Raw genomic sequence first — 18,798 nt, 5'->3', positions numbered from 1 at the left:
ATACCCTTTTGGGGGGTTTAGGCAATTTAGTCTTTTTACACTTTTAACATTTAAAATATGATATTATTTCAGTTATGTACTAAATCTGATATTATTTCAAAATTGTCATTCTTCTTCCCATTTGTCATCCTTCACTTTATTTCTTTATTTCAATATTAGATTTAATTTTATAAATTTAAAGTTTAAATTTCAATTTTTAAATATCAATAAATTTTTTAATTATAAAAATTAATAGTTATAATCAATATTTGATAGTGTCTAATATTTAATCAATAAGGTATGGCAACGCCTTAGTTTTAATCAATATTTAATAGCTTTAATCATAAATAGATCATATAACACGATTTATTCTGAAATAAATATGCATATAATGTAAGACTAATATAATTTTCGTTTATTAATTTGAAAACAATCAAAATTTACTAGAAAACTTCAACAAAAATACTCCTATATAAAATTTTTAGTAGGATCAAATTTTTAGTCAACTTCAAAATATTCAATCACAAGCAATTATAACAAACGAACGAAGGCTAAATAGAATAGCTCTTATTTTTCCATCATGATTAATATTATTTTTCTGTACTTCTTCAATTCAGTTGAATATTATATTAAATAACAAAAATTAATAGTTTTAATCAATATTTATAGTGTCCTTGAATTAATAGTTTTAATTAAAAAAAATTATTGATATTTAAAAATTGAAATTTAAAATTTAATTTTATAAAATTAAATCTAATATTGAAATAAAGAAACAAAGCGAAGGATGCCAAAAGGGAAGAAGAATGATAATTTTAAAATAATATCAGATTTAGTACATAACTGAAATAATATCAGATTTAAAATGTTAAAAGTGTAAGAAGACCAAATTGCCCAAACCCCCAAAAGCGTGTTTTCGACCGAAAACAGTGAAAAATGACTATTTTTCGAGATAAACTCTTAGTCTATGGATGTCTGGCAATATTTTTAAAGTTCAGGGACTATGAGCGAGATAAACCCATAGTCCAGAGGCCATTTTTGTAGTTCACCCAAATTTTATTAAATTTGCATTTATTAAGCACTATCATACTTTTTAATTCCTTTTCCCTTTGTATAAGTTACATTAGTACATAGTACTTAGTATTTATACATCTCTCACATGCGCATAATCGAAAATATAGAAGTCGGGCTTTGGCATTATTATTATTATTATTATTATTATTATTATTATTATTATTATTATTATTATTATTATTATTATTATTATTAGAGATAGAGAGGTAAAAATTGGAATCGTTCCCATTGACTTTATTATATAGTAATCCTACTATTAATAATTCAACACAACAAGATTAATATTCACATAAAAATCAATCCAAACATTCTTTAAATCAAAACAAGCAAATTGGCAACGCACCAAGTAACAATAAAAAAAGCTATTGCCACCCGCTGGGAGGCTTTTGGCCTTAATCCGCAAGCCCAGTCGAGCAGGATTAGTCGGATTCCGCCAAAAGGTGGATTCGGTACACCTGTGGTTAAATAAAAAAAAAACAAAAAAAAAACTATTATTGCTATTCCATCACAATAAATTCCTAATCTCGTACAATCCACGAATTACATACGAGAATCAAATTGATGGTGACACTAGGTTCACCTGTAAGAAAAACCACATCAACCACCAAAGAATGAGTTTTGTATGATCAATATGATCCTATTGTGATGCCCTCACAACCCTAGGACTTGTCATGAGGCCGTACCCAAATGGAAAGAGTGGATCATAGATTGCATCTCCGACGTTCATCGGGAGCTGATCGGCGGTCCTAAACCACGTACGCGCGAGCCTCCCCGTAAAACCGTACTCGCCAAACAGCACGTCGGCGACGCCCTGGCCCTCCGTCCCGGGGAGCCAGGCCGCCACCAACGCGTCGATCTCGCCAATGTACGGCTCGATCACGACGGGGCGCCCGGTCACGAGCACCACGACGCACCTGACGACCCCGCACACGTTGGTGATCGTGGCGTAGGCGGACTTGTCTAGGGTTAGAGTCGTGCTATCGCCCGAGGACTCCACGTAGGGCGGCTCGCCGATGACTACGATTGCGTAGGAGAAGTTGTTGGACTTTAGGTACTCCGCCTCGGGATTCTCGTTGTAGACTACTTTCGTCTCGGGATTGACAGAGTTCCTCACCGCCGTCAAGATCGTGGTCCCTACCAAAGTAGTCAAATTCTAGGTCAACGCCACGTCCGCACCTAATTGACCAGAACGGTAAAAAAAAAAGGCTTGACATAAACTCACCAACGGTAATATTTCCAGAGTGTCCTTCCCAATCAATGGTCCATCCACCACATTGGTTGCCTATATCATCGGCATGGCTTCCGGCCACGAGTATCCTCTCCGACCTCGTTGGAAGGGGAACGAGCGGCCCGTCTCCATCTTTCCCATTCTTCAACAGAACGAGCGATTTCCTCACAGCTTCCCTAGCCAATTCCCTGTGCTCCTGTTTCAAGAATTGACCGTAGCTGTAAAAACGAAGGCGAAGAAGACGAGACGCGATCATTCAAAGACGGCCCTAGAGGCAAACCTGGCTCCCAAGATAGTGAGCAAAACTGAGATCAGCTAATGGATTCTCAAACAGTCCCATGATGAACTTGACCCTCAAAATCCTTCTAACCGCATCGTTGATTCTGCTCATTGGGATAACGTTCGCGTTCACCAACAGCGTTAGATCGGTGATGAACTCCTCATAGGCGGTCGGAACCATAATCTACGAAAAATCAGATGTTTCTTCACAGACAATACATGATTATGAGCTTTGTTCAAACATGCTTGCTTAGTGCTTACCATGTCGAGTCCGGCTAGAATGCTAGTTTGAACAGAGTACGTGTAGTTCGAATGAGGCGGGTCAGTGAGACGATCAATGCCTCGCATATCCGAGATCACAAAGCCCTGTTTCAAACAGAGAGAAAAAATCCATTAGGCCTAATTCTCATAAAGTGGAAGCAAAATAAGCAGCATGTTTACTTCAAATTTGAGTGTGTTTTTAAGGTATCCGGTGATGAGATCATAGTTGGCGTGCATCCGGATTCCATTCAAGCTCGAGTATGAGATCATTATAGTCGCGACACCCTTCCTGATCGAGTCGAGATAAGCAGGCATATGGATGTCTTCCAGCTCATTCCATTCTATCACTGTGTCATTCTCATTGATTCCATAGGCAGTGCCACCGTCTCCCACGAAATGCTTTGAACATCCTGCGACTTTCCCCCTTCCGCCACAACAAGCACGAATCAGACAAATTGAAGGCGAACAAACAACGACGTTGGAAAAAATATATCAGATCATGCCCTTTAATCTCTACCTAGGAAGGACAAATGGGAAGTTGTTTGGGTAATTTTGTGGAACTTCCCCTTGCAGACCAGGGATGATCTCGGTCATCATCTGCACAATCTCGTGATCTTCGCTGTAGCTTTCGTAACAACGGCCCCACCTCGGGTCCCTGCACACCTGCAAAGAGGAGTCACAAACATACCAAGAAAATATGTAAAAAAAATCTCATCATTCATCAAACTTCACTCACAGCTATACAAGGCGCGAAGGTGTAAGGAATCCCCGTTGCTCTGGCTTCTAGAGCCGTTGCAGCGCCTATCCTCTTGAGCAGCTCCGGATCCCTGATCCAGCATTACACGAAAATCACATCAACGCAATCCGAGAACTAGTCGATTAACCATATCGCGAGAAACGGACTTGCCTGGTGACTCCAAGGCCAACATTGTGAGGGAAGATTGTGGCCTTATATGCATTGTTGTTGCCATGAATGGCATCAATCCCATAGATCAGCGGTATCCCTAGACGAGTCGACAGAGCCCCCTTCTGGAACACGTTCACCATATCGATCCAGTCCTCCGCAGTAGCCCGCGGCCAAGGAACACTCCCTCCCCCACTCACAATACTCCCTATTTTGCACAAACCAAACTTCCCAATTCAGCAAAATGGCTTTCAATTTCATTACAAACACAATCAAGAAACTATTTAAAGTGAGGCCTTTTGCTTAACATCTTTTTCATCAATCATCCCAAAATTGGGCAATTTCCATCAAAATTTCAAATTTTGAGATTAGGGTTCTTCAAGAATTTGGCCTTTTTCATCAATAAAGAATCAAATATGAAATCACACAAATTAAGAAATATAGTAACAGAATCATACACTATATAATAGACTCTTTCCCAAACGTAAATTCTAACAATTTCATAGAATTATACAATTTCATAAAATTATAATATATTAATAGTTCGATCATTTGCAAAATTGATTTAAAAATGATATCTTAACGAAGAGACCCTAAAGTAAGAGAGATGAAATTTGATCTTTTTGCACCTACCAATTAAATATTTGTGGATAACATCTGCAGATGAAACCTCACGTTCAATCTGAGTCATCTGCCCAATCTTTTCAGCAAGAGTCATTCTACTCATCAAATCTCTCACTCTCACCTCCACCGGCTGTTTGGGGTCCTTGTACTTCATGTACTCCGCAGCCACCGCCGCCGTCCACAGCCACAGCGCCACCGCCGTCGCCGCCGTAAGCCTCCCCATGCTGATCAACAGAAAAAAAAAATCCAAAAAATCTCACCTACTAAAACCCCTCCCAAATCTATGTTAAAGAGAGTTTGTTATCATATTAAATGCATCGAAAAAAGATGATGAAAATGGAAACAAAAATTGATCTTCCATTAACGTTGACATTGCTACAGCATCTAGCTAGTATTATTACTAAGTGTTCTTGAAATTATAAAAAAAAAAATTAAGGAACAATATGCAAACCTTCAATAATCAAAAAGGCATCAAGAATCAAGATTAGAGAATTTGAGAATTAATTTTCTTTCTTTGAAGTTTTAAATGATTTGTGAGAGGATGATTTTTGGCGCTGTAGAGAAAAAAGAAAGTGGTACCTTTTTATAATCATATTTTATGTATGATTACTTTTTAAAAATTTTAATTAATTAATTATAATATTATTATTTTTTACAGTGGACATGATGGCAGCCAATGTCTTTACAGCTTAGGAAAAGAGTCAGAAATTAAATCTTATCTTTATTGTTATCCAATCAATGAATTCCACTTGCAATTACTTTACATTATCCAAATTTTATAATATTGGCAATACATAGTTGAATACTGTAAATATAATTAAAGTTTTAGTCTTTTTAATCGTGAATGAAGCTAATCATTCTATCGATTACACCACCATTAATAAAATATACTCCTATTTTTATTTTTCAAGATTTTGTTCAATTATAATTGATTGGATTTGGTCGGTTACTCAATTCGAAGACGATTTGCAAATATTTTTGTTTGAGCGTATGTAAAAAAGTACAGAAAATAATTCTCTTTATTTATACAAAATGTATAGATACTAAAAATATACTACTATGAAGTATTGAATTCAAAAATCCAGATTAATTTATACTTATGTTATTATTATTCAATTGAGTGCTGAGTGATATATAAATAGTTTAATATTCATGCCAATTGTCCACTTCAACGTGGACCAGTTGCCAACTTGCTCTGTATAATTTACTGTATTATTTATACTACATATAATTTGTGCCCATTTCATCTAATTGTTAAATGAGTAGATTGTTAGTCAATACTACATAATTAATGTTATACATTTATTTCTTGAATTAATTTTGAAAACGAATAAACAAACGTTATCTAATGTTTGTACTACATATCAAGTGATGCTTCTCTTTTTTGTTGATAGGATATATCACAGTTGCTAGATGTCCACGTCAAACGTCACAACGGATCAATGGATAATTATTTATTGCGTTACTTAATTAAATTAGGCAAATTTATAATCGGATTACTATAATCTCATGTGTATATTACGTGGAAAGGTTTTCCTTTGACATAATTAATTGGATAAGATTTTTGTCTATATTAAACTTCATCTTGTATACCTACCTCCGCTGCTATGGCACCAAACGGTCCAAGCTTTATATTTGAATTACTAGTATAATTTAATCATCAATTTATTTGATTGATTTTTATAAAACCAACAATATAATAATGTCGCATAACCAGTGGCGGATCCATGATTTTTTATTCGGGGGTACGACAAATAATTAGGAGTTTTGAAATCCTTACATTCTTTTTCATTCGCTTAGTTACGTTATGAATTTTTATATAGAATGCAAACATAATGACTAACGAGAAATCATATAGTGTAAAAATATCTATTATTGTGTAACTTTTAATTGTTTGAAAACAAAACATGAAAAAAGATAAAAAATTGTTGTAACAAAATAAAACAGAAAAATATTAAATAAAAATATCTAGTAACTTTTAATTTTGCTTGATAAAACTAAACATGAAAAAAGTTAAACAAATTGTTTTAACAAAATAAAATAGAAAAAAATTAAAATAATATAGTAGAATTTTCAATTGTTAGAACATAATAAAAGCTTCAAAAAAGATAAAGGAACCCAGGATATAGTCAAAGTAGTTCAAACTCGGAACTTCAATGTTAAAAGCAACACATAAGACCATCAGGACAATGATACTTCTTTGTAAGCCAATCTCTAAAACTTGTATTTAGCCGTTTGTTTTGGGGTACAATGGTACCCCTTGTTATGAGCTGGCTCCGCCAGTGCACATAACGTCAGATAGAGTTGCAGATGATATTTGTAATTAGAAGTTAGAACTAATACATGCATCTCACTGTTCTCACCAAATTCAGGATCAAGACGAGTTGGCTAGTGTTGGTTGACCCAAATTGGCATTTTGGTTTAGGTTTCGGGTCAAAAATTTTAGGGGTGTTAAAAATATATGGTCGGATAGTCAATGACAAATTCAGAAAATGAAACTCGTGGGATCATACATAATGAAGAAAATCGTCGTCTCTCATAATGGATGACGGACGAAGAATGAAAATGAACATTAACCCGAAGGAGTTGGGTCAGTCCAAAAGTCAGATTCGATTAGGGCCGGAGGTAGGATGGTTCTACCATCACCTAGATCTGCCATTTAAGGCCATATCACTATTGGCCCATTCTAATTTGAAATCACACCTTTTTTTTCTAGAAAGAGCAAATGATGATAAGTGTAGCAACACAAAGAAATAATGAAATGTTTGATCTCTTTCAAATACTATTAAAAAAATGCACATTCACACATCAAACACAAAAACACCTTACAAAAGTGAGAACCCTAAGCCCACCACCCTCAAGACACATCTACTCTGCTGCCACACCAACTCCATCACTAGGCATGGTTGTGAGCCCGAATCCGAACCCAAACAACGGATCATAATGCGCGTCGCCCTTGTTCATCGGAAGCTGCTCGACCCGCCTGAACCATGTCCGCGGCAACTTCCCACTAAAACCATAGTCACCAAACAGAACATCAGCCACACCCCCACCCTCACTCCCGGGGAGCCAAGCAGCCACCAACGCATCCATCTCATCGACGAAAGGCTCCATCACAACGGGCCGGCCAGAGACGACCACCACAACACACTCTACAACGCCACACACGTTAGAAATCGTGCTGTAGCACGCCTCACTCAGCCTCAAATCCTTGCTATCGCCTTCATACTCCGAATAAGGCTCCTCCCCCACCACCACGATCGCGAAGGAGAAGTTCAACGAGGCAGCAACCGCATTCTCCGGATTCTCAATGTACACAACCTCAGTTTCTTGATCAACAGCATCCCTCACACCAGACAAAATACTTGTACCTAATCACACATTGTCAACAAAAAAAGGCCTTAAACCACACACACTTTTTTCATTCAAGATTCAAGAATCTTAGCATATATACTATACCTATTGTGATATTACCAGATTGGCCTTGCCAATCCATAGTCCACCCTCCACACTGCCTACCAATGTCGTTGGCGTGGCTGCCTGCAACGAGCAGCCTTCGCGCGTTCTTTGGCAGAGGAAGCAGAGGCTTACTCACATTCTTACCATTCTTCAACAGCACTAGTGATTTCCTCACAGCTTCCCGAGCTATCCGTCTATGCTCCTGCGCGAATCCAACATCCCAATCAGTACCAAAACACGAAAATCAACTTTCGACTCGCGCCACAACCTGGCTTCCCAGATGCTTCACCATCGTACGATCAGACAACGGCTGCTCAAATAGTCCCATGATGAACTTGACCCTCAGTATCCTCTCAACAGCATCATCAATCCTGCTCATTGAGACCGCCCCTTTCGACACCAGAGAAGTCAGCTCGTTGATGAACTCGAGGTACGTGTAAGGCACCATCACCTGCAACAAATCAGAACCTAACATGAAATCTTGGCTCACAAGATTAGATTTTTACATTCACCGACCATGTCTATTCCTGCATTGATAGCAGCTTCGACCGAGTAAGTGTAGTTGGCACGCGGAGGAGTTGTGATGCGGTCAAGCCCCTCCGAATCTGAGATCACAAATCCCTATTGCAAGAGCAAACAAGAAAAGGGTTCACTTAAAAAGCAAGAAAGATCAAATCTTGGTTATAAAAGAGCTACCTTGAACTTTAACTCATTCTTGAGGTATCCAGTGATGAGATCATAGTTAGTATGCATCTTCTTCCCGTTCCAGCTAGAATACGAGATCATGATCGTGGCAACGCCCTTTCTGATTGAGTCGACATACGCAGGCATGTGGATGCTCTTTAGGCCATCCCAGTCTATAACCGTGTTGTACTCATCGATCCCATCTGTCGTCCCTCCATCTCCCACGAAGTGCTTAGCGCAGGCCGCGACCTTGCCACTGTTTTTGCACGAATCGCCTTCAAAATATTGAAATCTAGCCAAAAATTTCACACACAACACACACACACACACCTTCCATTCACATATGGGAAGTTTCTCTGATACTCAGCTGGCAAGTAGCCTTGCAAGCCAGGTACAATCTCTGTCATTTCCCGCACGATGTTAGGATCTTCGCTGTAGCTCTCGTAGCAACGGCCCCATCTCGGGTCACGACAAACCTGCAAACCATCAACCTTGTTTGTTATACGCAAAAAAATGGACTAATTCTTGATTTTGCTTTTAGGTACCGCAATGCAAGGGGCGAAAGTGTATGGTATCCCGGTAGCCCTGACTTCGAGGGCAGTTGCAGCTCCGATCCTCTGCACGAGCTGCGGATCCCTGGCGACAACCAACACAATGCAAGGTTCAATCTTGAACAAAAAAACAACAAAAAAATTGTCATAACTAATACCTAGTAGCTCCAAGGCCAACATTGTGAGGGAAAATGGTGGCGTTGTACGCGTTGTTGTTGCCATGAAGCGCGTCCACGCCTATGATAAGAGGGATCCCGAGGCGAGTAGAGAGAGCGCCCTCTTGAAAACTGTCAGCCATGTCCATCCATGCCTCAGCAGAGGCATGGATGGCTGGCTCACCTCCCGGGGCGATCAAAATGCTGCCTAAACACGCGATTATCATCAAAATGTAAAAACGCAGAAAAAGACTTTGATGAGATTCTACCAATGTGGTGCTTCTTGATGATCTGAGGTGATGCTACTTCTTTTGCAATCTGTGTCATCTGGCCTATCTTCTCCTCGAGTGTCATTTGACTCATCAAATCTCTGAGCCTCGCGTCTAGAGGCTGCCGGGGGTGTGTGTACTCTGCATCACCAGTGGCAAACAAGAAGCAAAACAGCAGCAAAAGCAGGTGAAATGCAGATGAATCAGCCATTTTTGAGAATTGAGATTGATATGAAATCTTGATTTGTTGCATTTGATCTGAAAAGGTCAATATGTATTGGCTGAAGAGATTGGAATCTCAATTCTCAACGACTTTGCTTATTTTATTGGAGTTGAGAGTTCAGTTTTTGGTGAGACTACCAAAGGCCTTGTGATTCTTGCTTCTGAAATGTGACATTACATTTTATTTTTGGCCTTTGCAATACTATTAGTATAATTCATCACTTTGAAATAAGTATTTTTTAAAGGGAAGAAAAAGTCTACTAGTTTGTTGAGAAAACCTGGGGTGAGATTTTATCATTTTAGTGAACTAGTGTGTGTGTTTTGTGTTGTGGATAGTGAATTTGGGAATTACATGCATGCAAAATTGCAATTAAATGTAAAAAAATAATGACCGAGTTATATATGCCTGTCCAAAGACAAAAATGTGTTTTATAATTAAGTTGGTTCTTGTCATGATAATTTTAAAAAAAAAACATTGATGCTTTGAAGTAAGCAAATTAAGGAGTTGCTTGTACTAGTATCCAATGATATATTTTTGTAGGATATTAAAAATAATTGAGTCAAGAATGATAATTAAATTAGGGGGGGATGTTGATAGATCACCAAGAGCTATGTGAATCAACATATCCAAACACTAGCTCCTTATAGAAAAATTTGAAAAAAATAAAATAGGCCCACTAGTTGTAATGTAGTTTTCCGACGTTATTCAACTATCTGTATTATCCCTTCATACACCCTGATAATTAGGTTTTTTTTTCTTCCTTTTTTGCTACCTTTTCTCATAATTGTCCCAACAGTTATAGCATTGCTACCACATTTCTCTTCTTGCTTTCTCAAACCTCAGTTTGCGCATGGATTGGAGTCACCTGTGATACCCGTGGAAGTAGAGTGACTCGATTAAACACGGGAGTCGTAGGCAGCAACATCGCACCAGAAATCGGAAATCTTGACTCTTTGGTTTCTATAGATCTATTTATTTACACAATATCAGGTTCCCTTCCAAAAGACATTTGCAGGCGCAATAGACGACTTCAAAGACTCAACCCTACTTGAGAGCATAAGGTTGCAAGACAACAACTTTAGTGAACATGTGAATATCACAAAGCTCGTGGAATGTGTCAACAATTTAAGAGGTACGTACTGTATATTCTAATAATCATGCTTAGAATTAAAATAAAATAGGCCCACTAGATGTGATGAATGTGAAAAGACTAAATATTGATCATTTAGGGTTTTCTATAATTGTTCTTCAACTTCAATTTTTTTTTCTTTTTTATTTGGCTCTTTAAAATTGTGCATAAGTACCCATAAGATTATGTGCATTTATGAGTTTAGGCATAGACAAGACTCCGATAATATATGTTACAATTTTGTATCTAAATTCATTTTCATGGCATTAAGTTGTAAGTAAAATAATGTCATTCATAAATTCTATTTTTATTTTTCTCAATATTCTCATGACGAAATTTCCTGATTTTTTATTTGTAATATGTTTTTTTATTTTGTATGTGTTTCAAATCGACCACAAATTATTTCCTAAATGTATTGAATAAAATGGCAAAAATTATGGGCGATCTTGTCCTCGTATGATTTTTTGTATGCCCCCATTAGATGATGCACTTTACCCAAATTGGACTAGTGGAAAACTTGAGAAAAAAATGTTAGAATTCACAATTTTCTGTCCATTTTTACAATCACACCATAATTCACGATTTTTTCTAGTAATTTACCCTGAAATAAAATGAGTCAATAAGATGCAAAGATAAAATTGACAAAATGGACCACAAAAACCGGGCGAAACATAAACCAGGCCTTTCAATGCTATGCTTAATATTTTTTATGTTTTGATTGAAGAAAATAAGAAAAGCCCATAATAATTGGGTTCTGCAATGTGAATGTATATTATTAATATATTTGTTTGTATAATGCTAAATCTTGATATATTCATATTCTCTTGGCTTTGCCACGGGGTGAAAAAAGAATTATAGATTTCCCAATAATTATAGAATGTTGGTGTGGACTATTAGAGCTGCAACCAAAGTAACAATAAATAGTTAGGCATATTCAATAAACAAGAACTCATTCAAAAATCAAAATTATCAACATTAATGGACTTGCATGGGCCTGTCAAATTGGGTGCCCGCGGATACCCGATCCAAAAATTTCGGGTACCCGGTCCCAAATTTCCCAAAAACTGACACCTGATACCCGATCCGAAACTGATTTTGGGTATCCAAATACCCGACTCGGGTATCCAGTCCCGAAAAATCGGTATTTAGTCTTGGTTTTGGATTTTTTTTAAAGAAAATTAACTACAAACTTGAAGTGGTTCGAATTTAAGAGAAAAAATAACACTAAACAACATGTATAAAAAATGACACTAAACAACGTGTATAAAAAAATGACACTAAACACAAAATGAGCATTTCATCCTCAAACAAAAGTAACTGAACAATATTAATCCAAAAAGATATTTACCTTTCATATGAATTTGAAATTAAACCTTTGCCAAAATATATCATGCATTAGCTCACATTAAATAAAATTAATAAGTTCTATAGATAAATATTAACACTAATAATTAAAAGAAGTCAATCAAAAATTTGAAATATAACCCAGATTTGAGATTTTTATTATGTTGCCAAGTATTAACACATACATACACAATAAAGTCTCCAAGTATTAATCGCAGTGTACTTGGTTTTATAATAGGCAAAGTATTAACATATACATTATTCGTTAAATTAAATTTTTTTTAAAAATCAGGTAATTCGGGTATACCCGATCGGATATCGGGTAACCGATACCCGACAATCCAAAAATCTCACTACCCGATCCCGATCCGAAACCCGAAAAATTGGGTATCGGCCATCGGGTATCCAATTACCCAACTTTTTCAGGTTTGGTTATATGGTACCCAATACCCTATATCCATTTTGACAGGCCTAGACTTGCACGTATCTGGCACCACAAATTAAACGAGCTCTTCGTCCCGCCATGTCCATATTCGTTACCAATGCTCTTATTACTTAAATCAAACGATGTTAAATAACTATAATGTGGGTGAACACGACTATCGGGAAGAACGACATCGATTGAAACGGGAAGGGATCCAAGCACATGCATCATCATTTGCTACATATTATTTGCCAAATTATAATTTCAGTAACCATATCATAATCAAAAGGCATACGGTCTATACGCACCGGACCGCTAGGTAGGCCCGGGCCTCCCACCTCAAGATGGGTGCAAATCCCGTCCCACATCCTTTGTGTTTAAATACATAATGTGTTTTATAAAGTTTGTTTTTGTATAATAGCCGGTGAAATCTAAAATAAAAAATAACTACTACTACTCCTAGTCCTAAACCCAAGTTTTTAAGTATGCAAAAGTGTTGATTATACTAGTTATCCAAATATATATTTTTGTGGGATATTGATAATTAAATTATGGGATGTTGATAGACAATCTAGAACTATGCCAATCAAACAATTACCCCTTAAAAAATGTAAATAAAACAAAATAAAATAGGCCCACTAAGTTGAATTCAATGCGATCAATGCCCCTTCTAAAATTGTTCAACTTCAACCTTTTTATTTGTTTTTTTTTGCTCTCTAAAATTGTAGGTGCATGAGTACCCAAAGATTGTGTGCATTTATATTATAACTTATGAGTTAGACATGAGACTTGACACAGATCTTGTGTGTGGCCATCCTATTCATTTATTTGGATGTAAATTCATTTTAATGACAAAATGCAAATAGATTCAATAGTCTATTGTAAATTCAGTTTAATGACAAAATACATTGTTATGTGAACGAAGAGACTAAAAGGTGGAGCAGTAAATAAAATAACTATTCACGGATGGGACGAAAAGGAAATATTAGACGAAGAGGGTAATAACAAAATAAAATGTGAATTCCACTTTTTTAAATAAGAGAAAACTACAAATTTAGTCCTAAACTATGCAATAATATTAAATGCCGACTCCCATTCTTTAAAAAAATTCTTTAAAAAATATCCCGACATGATTCTAATATTTGATACTCCATAGTATTGTTGGAAGAACTTTTTTTCATTATTTCATGACTTTATTCCAATTTAGAGTGAGGTGAAAATATCTACAATTAGTAGGTAGATTAATAGTCGTGTTTGAAAATAAAGCAAAATGATCCCAATAAAAAATCACAAAATACTATCATCACTTATTCAAATTTTCTTAATCACATACAACCAAGATAGAAGGATCCGGTTACAGTTGCATCGGGAGAGGTGACTCTCTCTCGTGCTCCCTATTTAATTAATTATTGTTGTCAACTGTGCGTTTGTGTTGGTGACTTACTATTTAATCATGTTGCATCGGGAGTGGTGATTATTCAATTAATTATGGTTTTGCGGTTAGGTGTATTGTGTGTTTAGAGCTTTTCTGATTCTGTTTCATGTTTATTGAGTTTGAGTTGAAAGGTTGGTTCTCGAATGGTAATTGGAGGAAAATTGTGGACTGCTATGTTCTGTTTCATGTTTTTTAATTATTAGTATATGTTTTGTATATTTGATTAGATTTGTAGTTTTGGGATGAGTGACTAGAGTTTTATTTAATGGAGATTGGTTTGATTACTGGAATAAGAAATGCCCAAATCTAATAAGGCATGGTGTCAGGATAATGCTAAGCAACAGCTTGGGGTTGCACTTGATTTTTCCACTTCTCCTAAGCATCAATTGGTAATTCTCCGAAGCATGACACCCTATTTATAGGCACTCCAGAGTTATTCTAGAATTCTCTGCTCTACTTTTTTACTCTATTCGTCCTTTATAATTTGTCACCATTCAACTCGCATAAGTTTTAAAAAATGTAATAGAAAATGGGTGGAAAAAGTTAGTGGTATGTGAGTCCTACTTTTATATATTAATTTTATAATAAAATACAAGTGGAAATAAGTTAGTGAAATGTGTGGTGCACTACCAAAAACGGTAAAAATAAAATGTGACCATTTTTCAGGGACAGAATGAGTATATTCTTGTATCTAGATTTTTCTCTATAAAAATCTAGATAATATCTATATTTTAGAGAATTATATTTCTAGTTAACCCAATATTCACACACATATTCAAAACAAATCATGAATTTTACTACTAGTCAATTTTCACATAAGGTATAATTTTCACATTCAGTATAACTACAACATAACAAATTTAATTTGATTCATTTGGATATGAATTTAATCATCTTGGACAAAAGTTGCAGTGTTACAAGATTTGTGGAATCAAGCTACGGAAAGAAGACAACGTAGAGGAGGGAAAGGAGGAACATAAGAAAAAGGTATTATCCTGTGTAGAGAAAGTAAATATCTGAAGTCTGGTAGAGAATATGGCATGGCCATTATATTGCCTGAATGGAAATAAGTTGCTAAGATTATGCGCACAACGATAAAACAATCTAAAAAATAGTGGGTTGAAAAAGTTAGTAGAATATTATGTCCACTTTTTTATATTGGCTTTATAATAGTATATGTGAGTGAAGTGACTTAGTAGAATGTGTGATCTATTTACCATTTATGGTAAAGTGAAATGTGACTCTTCTCCTATTGTGGGATGACCCGAAATAGCAAAATGTGACATTTATTGTGGGACGGGAGAGTATAATCTACACTTATTGAGTAAATGAGATTATAAGTATAAAAAAAGAGATCATAAACTATAAAAGTGAAAAAATGAGTTCATACATCGTGGATTTCAATTGGGCCTATCAATATTGATATGTAAATAAATTTTCACTGAAGAAGCCCATAATATTTGGGCCTGTTCATTTTAATAATTTCATTTAATTTATTAATTTCTACTTTCGGTAAATTTATTTCTCAAGCTGTATTGATTCCCTAAACTGAGCTGCAGTGATGGCGGAGCAAAATCGCGGCGGTGGAAAAGCTGATGATCAATTCACGCGGTGCCCGCACTGCGCCGGCCCTCTCACTAAGGAGATGGTACGCCGCCCAAAAAAAAATTTGATTCAGTTTTTATGGTTGTAGTTCGATTTTATTCAGATTTTTTCTACGATTGCAGGAGACTAGCAAGTGGACCGTTTCGCCACTCGTTAGAGAAGGCTTCTCTATGGTGAGAATTAAAACAATCTTCGTCTTTTTGGTTTTTGGGTGAATTTCTGTTTTTTTTTTTCAATTTTCCTTCATAATTTAGTTTTTTGTGTTGTTGTTGTTGCTCGTGAGTTTAGATAGGAACGGCGGTTGGAGGGATAGCAGGCGCTGTCTACGGCTTCAACCACAGTAAGTTTGTCCTGTTTTGTTTATTTTTGGTTGCTTTATCGTAGACTATGAATTGTGCACACAATTTGTTTGATGAAATTCCTATTCATAATTTACTTAGCATTGGTAGTGTTCTATTATCGTATTATCGAATGAGATAGTCGTATTGGTTTATTACAACTCTGCCATCAATCACAAGCTTTAGATTGAACTGTAGTAGGATTGATGAGTGTCGTGCCACTTGCGGCAAGGTTGTCGTTTCTCTTGTTAGTTTTTGGTCCAAGTACGAAAGAAATTTGAGGTTCTTCTTGGATTAAGTGCTATAAAATCACAACTTATTCTTCAGTGTTCTATCTTGAAATGCTCAAAAGAGTTGAAACTGAAACGAGTCATTTCAATCTAAATATCATTATGCAGTTTCTGGAACATCGTTTCTCGATATTAATGTGCTATTGGAACCGAAGTGTTTAGCAATTTGCTGCAAAATTTTGATTTGCTGCGAAGGGGGAGTTATGTGATTGTGAAAAAAGTCACTCTTTCCATTGTACTGCTGCAGCTATGCCTGTCGTTAGGAGGAGGATTAAAGGGCCTATGTGGCTGCAATTCTTCGTTGGTGTAAGTCTATCGATGCTGCTTTTGTGTTCTTGAAGACTATAAACATACTCTGTTTTTTAGCCTTGTTTCTCCTATGTTTCATTTAGCTATATGTTACTTATAAAGATGGTTATCTCATAAGATCTCATCTTCCTTTTGCTTTTCCATTGTTGGATTTATCTAAATTCATCTTTCTCAATGCAGGGGCCACCTGTCATTATTTTCTCATCAGGATGTGCCGGGCTAGCAGGTGAGATGGCTGCTCCAATTAACTGCTCATGTCTATTAGCTAAACACACTCTCGATCATAACTTGCTAATCCTACACACTATATATCTGCGTAATTTGATAGCAACTCTGTCGGCCATGTCTGCTGAAACATCTTTTTCGCAAGAAGCTGTATAGATAGATTAAGAGATTTGGAGCTGGCTTTTTGTCTACTTGTTTTCATACAAACCGTTGATGTAGCTAGCTGGGGTTTGTTAATAGATTTTTGTGATTTTTTCAACCATTTAGCTATTGTAATATGACGAAATGCATCATCTCATTTCTTTCCATATGGACTTGATTTACATGCAGGTGGTTCACTTCCGGCTTTGGCTCAACTTGCATCTTCATCCTATCATGCCTTTCTGTCCTCCCCACCATCTCCACCTTCGTCCTCGTAGAACTTGGAATCTACTGGTTGTGGGCTCTTCTCTTAATTATCGGTTCTTGATTGGGAGAACATTAATGGTTTTGCTAGGGAGGAGGATTGAGGCATATGAATGAGGATGGTGAAACGACACTCAAATGTATTTTATACATGTAAAAAATAGTAAAAAGCTGATTTCTTATACATTCAAGATGTCAGCTTATATCGGTTAATGCTAGTTCTTTTTTTTTTCTCATGCTCGTGTACCTTTGAGCAACTTGTTACTTGTCGAGAAGCAACTGATCTTTCAATAAGAAAAACTGAAAGGGGAACAGTTGTGGTCACCCCTACCTTCTTGAAAAATAGCTGTAGCAACTTTCTTGGTAATTCCACTCAAACATGCCTCTTATGAACAGGCGCTCTGTATTAGCTAGCTCTTCTTTCTATCACTTTAATGTCATGGTCCAATCCGAGATCACGTGATGCTATTCTAAGCTTGGATGTCTTATTAGCTTGTCTCTAGTTTTAAAATTTACTGCTGGAATTAAATTGTGAGATCAATGATTGTCTTTGAGGAGCATGTTGCAAGCCTTAATGTGATTCTTCTGATACCGCATGCTCATGTTTCATCATATAAATGATCTGTTCAGTTTTATCATTGAGTGTTTTTCGTTATTCCACACCTTTTAATTGCAAAGAATCATCCATCTTTACAAGTGATGGTTTCTCGAGCAGTCTCAGTAACTAAAGTTCCCTTCTGCCACAAGGTAATTTTCAGTTTAAAGAGTGTTATACATGTCACTTCAATCATTGGTTGTTACTGCAGGTTAAGTAATTTCTAGAGGCATCACTGCAACAAAGTGTCTGATACTGCATGCTCATGTTTCATCATATAAACGATCTTTTCAGAGTATCATTGACTGTTTTTTGTTATTCCACACTTTTTTTTACCAGTGATGGTTTCTAGAGCAGTCTCAGTAACTCAAGTTCCCTTCTGCCGCAAGGTAGTAATTTATAATTTTCATTTTAAAAGCGATATATTATACATGTTCCTTCAATCATTGGTTGTTACTGTAATTTGTAGAGGCAACTGCAACAAAGTGGTGCATGGGAATGTAATAGATTTGATTGCAGAAAGAGGTACCAAAACCAGTTTGTGAAAAAGGTAAAACGGCTTTCTGCATAATAGTGTAGAAGTTGCCATAAAGTCGTTGCGAGAAGGTTCTGTAAGGAAGTGGAAAGGCTGCAACTTTGTCAAAGTACAATAAACTTGTATAGGGATCTAGCTTGTACACTGAAAAAAATGAGGCCTTTTTACTCATATCTTCTATTAATCAAGAATGCCCATGTGCTCTAGCATCATGCCACCAATTTGGGACCACTTCCATGTGCCACTTGCAGTTCATTGTGATTCTTCTTTTTTCACCATTCTTGCAAATCCTCTACACCCCCACCCCACCTGTCTTATCACTGTAAATTTAGATATTCTAAGGTTCGTGGGTTGAAAGTGATGCTGCTGCACCTGATGTATTTGTCTGATGAATCATGAATGTGCAGGTGCATGCGCGTTTGATCAATGGATCTGCGTTCTTCATGGATTAGCATCACCATGGTTGAGGTATGTATG

General features: G+C 36.5%; 3 protein-coding genes across 4 annotated transcripts; 1 reads left to right on the top strand and 2 right to left on the bottom strand.

The window, feature by feature from the left end:
- Nucleotides 1-1,313: 1,313 nt before the first annotated feature.
- Nucleotides 1,314-4,910, bottom strand: LOC121741741 (beta-glucosidase BoGH3B-like). Its single transcript, XM_042134625.1, has 9 exons — nucleotides 4,356-4,910; nucleotides 3,726-3,930; nucleotides 3,555-3,645; nucleotides 3,336-3,481; nucleotides 2,999-3,242; nucleotides 2,819-2,923; nucleotides 2,559-2,741; nucleotides 2,273-2,474; nucleotides 1,314-2,184 (listed from the first exon to the last, which is right to left on the bottom strand). The coding sequence occupies exons 1-9, from the start codon at nucleotides 4,567-4,569 to the stop codon at nucleotides 1,688-1,690; spliced, it is 1,887 nt and encodes a 628-aa protein (XP_041990559.1). The 5' UTR covers nucleotides 4,570-4,910; the 3' UTR covers nucleotides 1,314-1,687.
- Nucleotides 4,911-7,100: 2,190 nt separating this feature from the next.
- Nucleotides 7,101-9,908, bottom strand: LOC121742417 (beta-glucosidase BoGH3B-like). Its single transcript, XM_042135552.1, has 9 exons — nucleotides 9,465-9,908; nucleotides 9,199-9,403; nucleotides 9,035-9,125; nucleotides 8,820-8,965; nucleotides 8,502-8,745; nucleotides 8,322-8,426; nucleotides 8,074-8,256; nucleotides 7,806-8,007; nucleotides 7,101-7,717 (listed from the first exon to the last, which is right to left on the bottom strand). The coding sequence occupies exons 1-9, from the start codon at nucleotides 9,715-9,717 to the stop codon at nucleotides 7,215-7,217; spliced, it is 1,932 nt and encodes a 643-aa protein (XP_041991486.1). The 5' UTR covers nucleotides 9,718-9,908; the 3' UTR covers nucleotides 7,101-7,214.
- Nucleotides 9,909-10,472: 564 nt separating this feature from the next.
- On the top strand, nucleotides 10,473-17,600 carry LOC121811069. 2 transcript variants are annotated; one of them, XM_042211842.1, is made up of 8 exons: nucleotides 10,473-10,819; nucleotides 14,932-15,006; nucleotides 15,579-15,667; nucleotides 15,747-15,797; nucleotides 15,913-15,964; nucleotides 16,500-16,558; nucleotides 16,742-16,787; nucleotides 17,117-17,600. In XM_042211842.1, the coding sequence occupies exons 3-8, from the start codon at nucleotides 15,581-15,583 to the stop codon at nucleotides 17,203-17,205; spliced, it is 384 nt and encodes a 127-aa protein (XP_042067776.1). In that variant the 5' UTR covers nucleotides 10,473-10,819; nucleotides 14,932-15,006; nucleotides 15,579-15,580; the 3' UTR covers nucleotides 17,206-17,600. The 2 variants fall into 2 exon arrangements, with proteins under 2 accessions (XP_042067776.1, XP_042067777.1); XM_042211843.1 differs by lacking the exons at nucleotides 10,473-10,819; nucleotides 14,932-15,006 and having other exon boundaries at nucleotides 15,536-15,667.
- Nucleotides 17,601-18,798: the final 1,198 nt, after the last annotated feature.

Source organism: Salvia splendens, chromosome 7, assembly GCF_004379255.2.
Source record: "Salvia splendens isolate huo1 chromosome 7, SspV2, whole genome shotgun sequence".
NCBI lineage: Eukaryota > Viridiplantae > Streptophyta > Magnoliopsida > Lamiales > Lamiaceae > Salvia > Salvia splendens.
This window is presented reverse-complemented; position numbering and strand designations above follow the sequence as displayed.

What these genes read in the sequence shown, in the direction of transcription:
- LOC121741741 (XM_042134625.1), bottom strand. Translation starts at nt 4,569, where the DNA reads ATGGGGAGGCTTACGGCGGCGACGGCGGTGGCGCTGTGGCTGTGGACG. An exon ending in TATCCACAAATATTTAATTG is followed by an intron (nt 3,931 to 4,355) that starts GTAGGTGCAAAA and finishes TGTGCAAAATAG; the next exon opens with GGAGTATTGTGAGTGGGGGA. An exon ending in CTCTGGAAATATTACCGTTG is followed by an intron (nt 2,185 to 2,272) that starts GTGAGTTTATGT and finishes CTACTTTGGTAG; the next exon opens with GGACCACGATCTTGACGGCG.
- LOC121742417 (XM_042135552.1), bottom strand. Translation starts at nt 9,717, where the DNA reads ATGCAACAAATCAAGATTTCATATCAATCTCAATTCTCAAAAATGGCT. An exon ending in GTTGGCCTTGGAGCTACTAG is followed by an intron (nt 9,126 to 9,198) that starts GTATTAGTTATG and finishes GGTTGTCGCCAG; the next exon opens with GGATCCGCAGCTCGTGCAGA. An exon ending in TTCCCATATGTGAATGGAAG is followed by an intron (nt 8,746 to 8,819) that starts GTGTGTGTGTGT and finishes GTGCAAAAACAG; the next exon opens with TGGCAAGGTCGCGGCCTGCG.
- LOC121811069 (XM_042211842.1), top strand. Translation starts at nt 15,581, where the DNA reads ATGGCGGAGCAAAATCGCGGCGGTGGAAAAGCTGATGATCAATTCACG. An exon ending in GCCCTCTCACTAAGGAGATG is followed by an intron (nt 15,668 to 15,746) that starts GTACGCCGCCCA and finishes CTACGATTGCAG; the next exon opens with GAGACTAGCAAGTGGACCGT. An exon ending in TTAGAGAAGGCTTCTCTATG is followed by an intron (nt 15,798 to 15,912) that starts GTGAGAATTAAA and finishes TCGTGAGTTTAG; the next exon opens with ATAGGAACGGCGGTTGGAGG.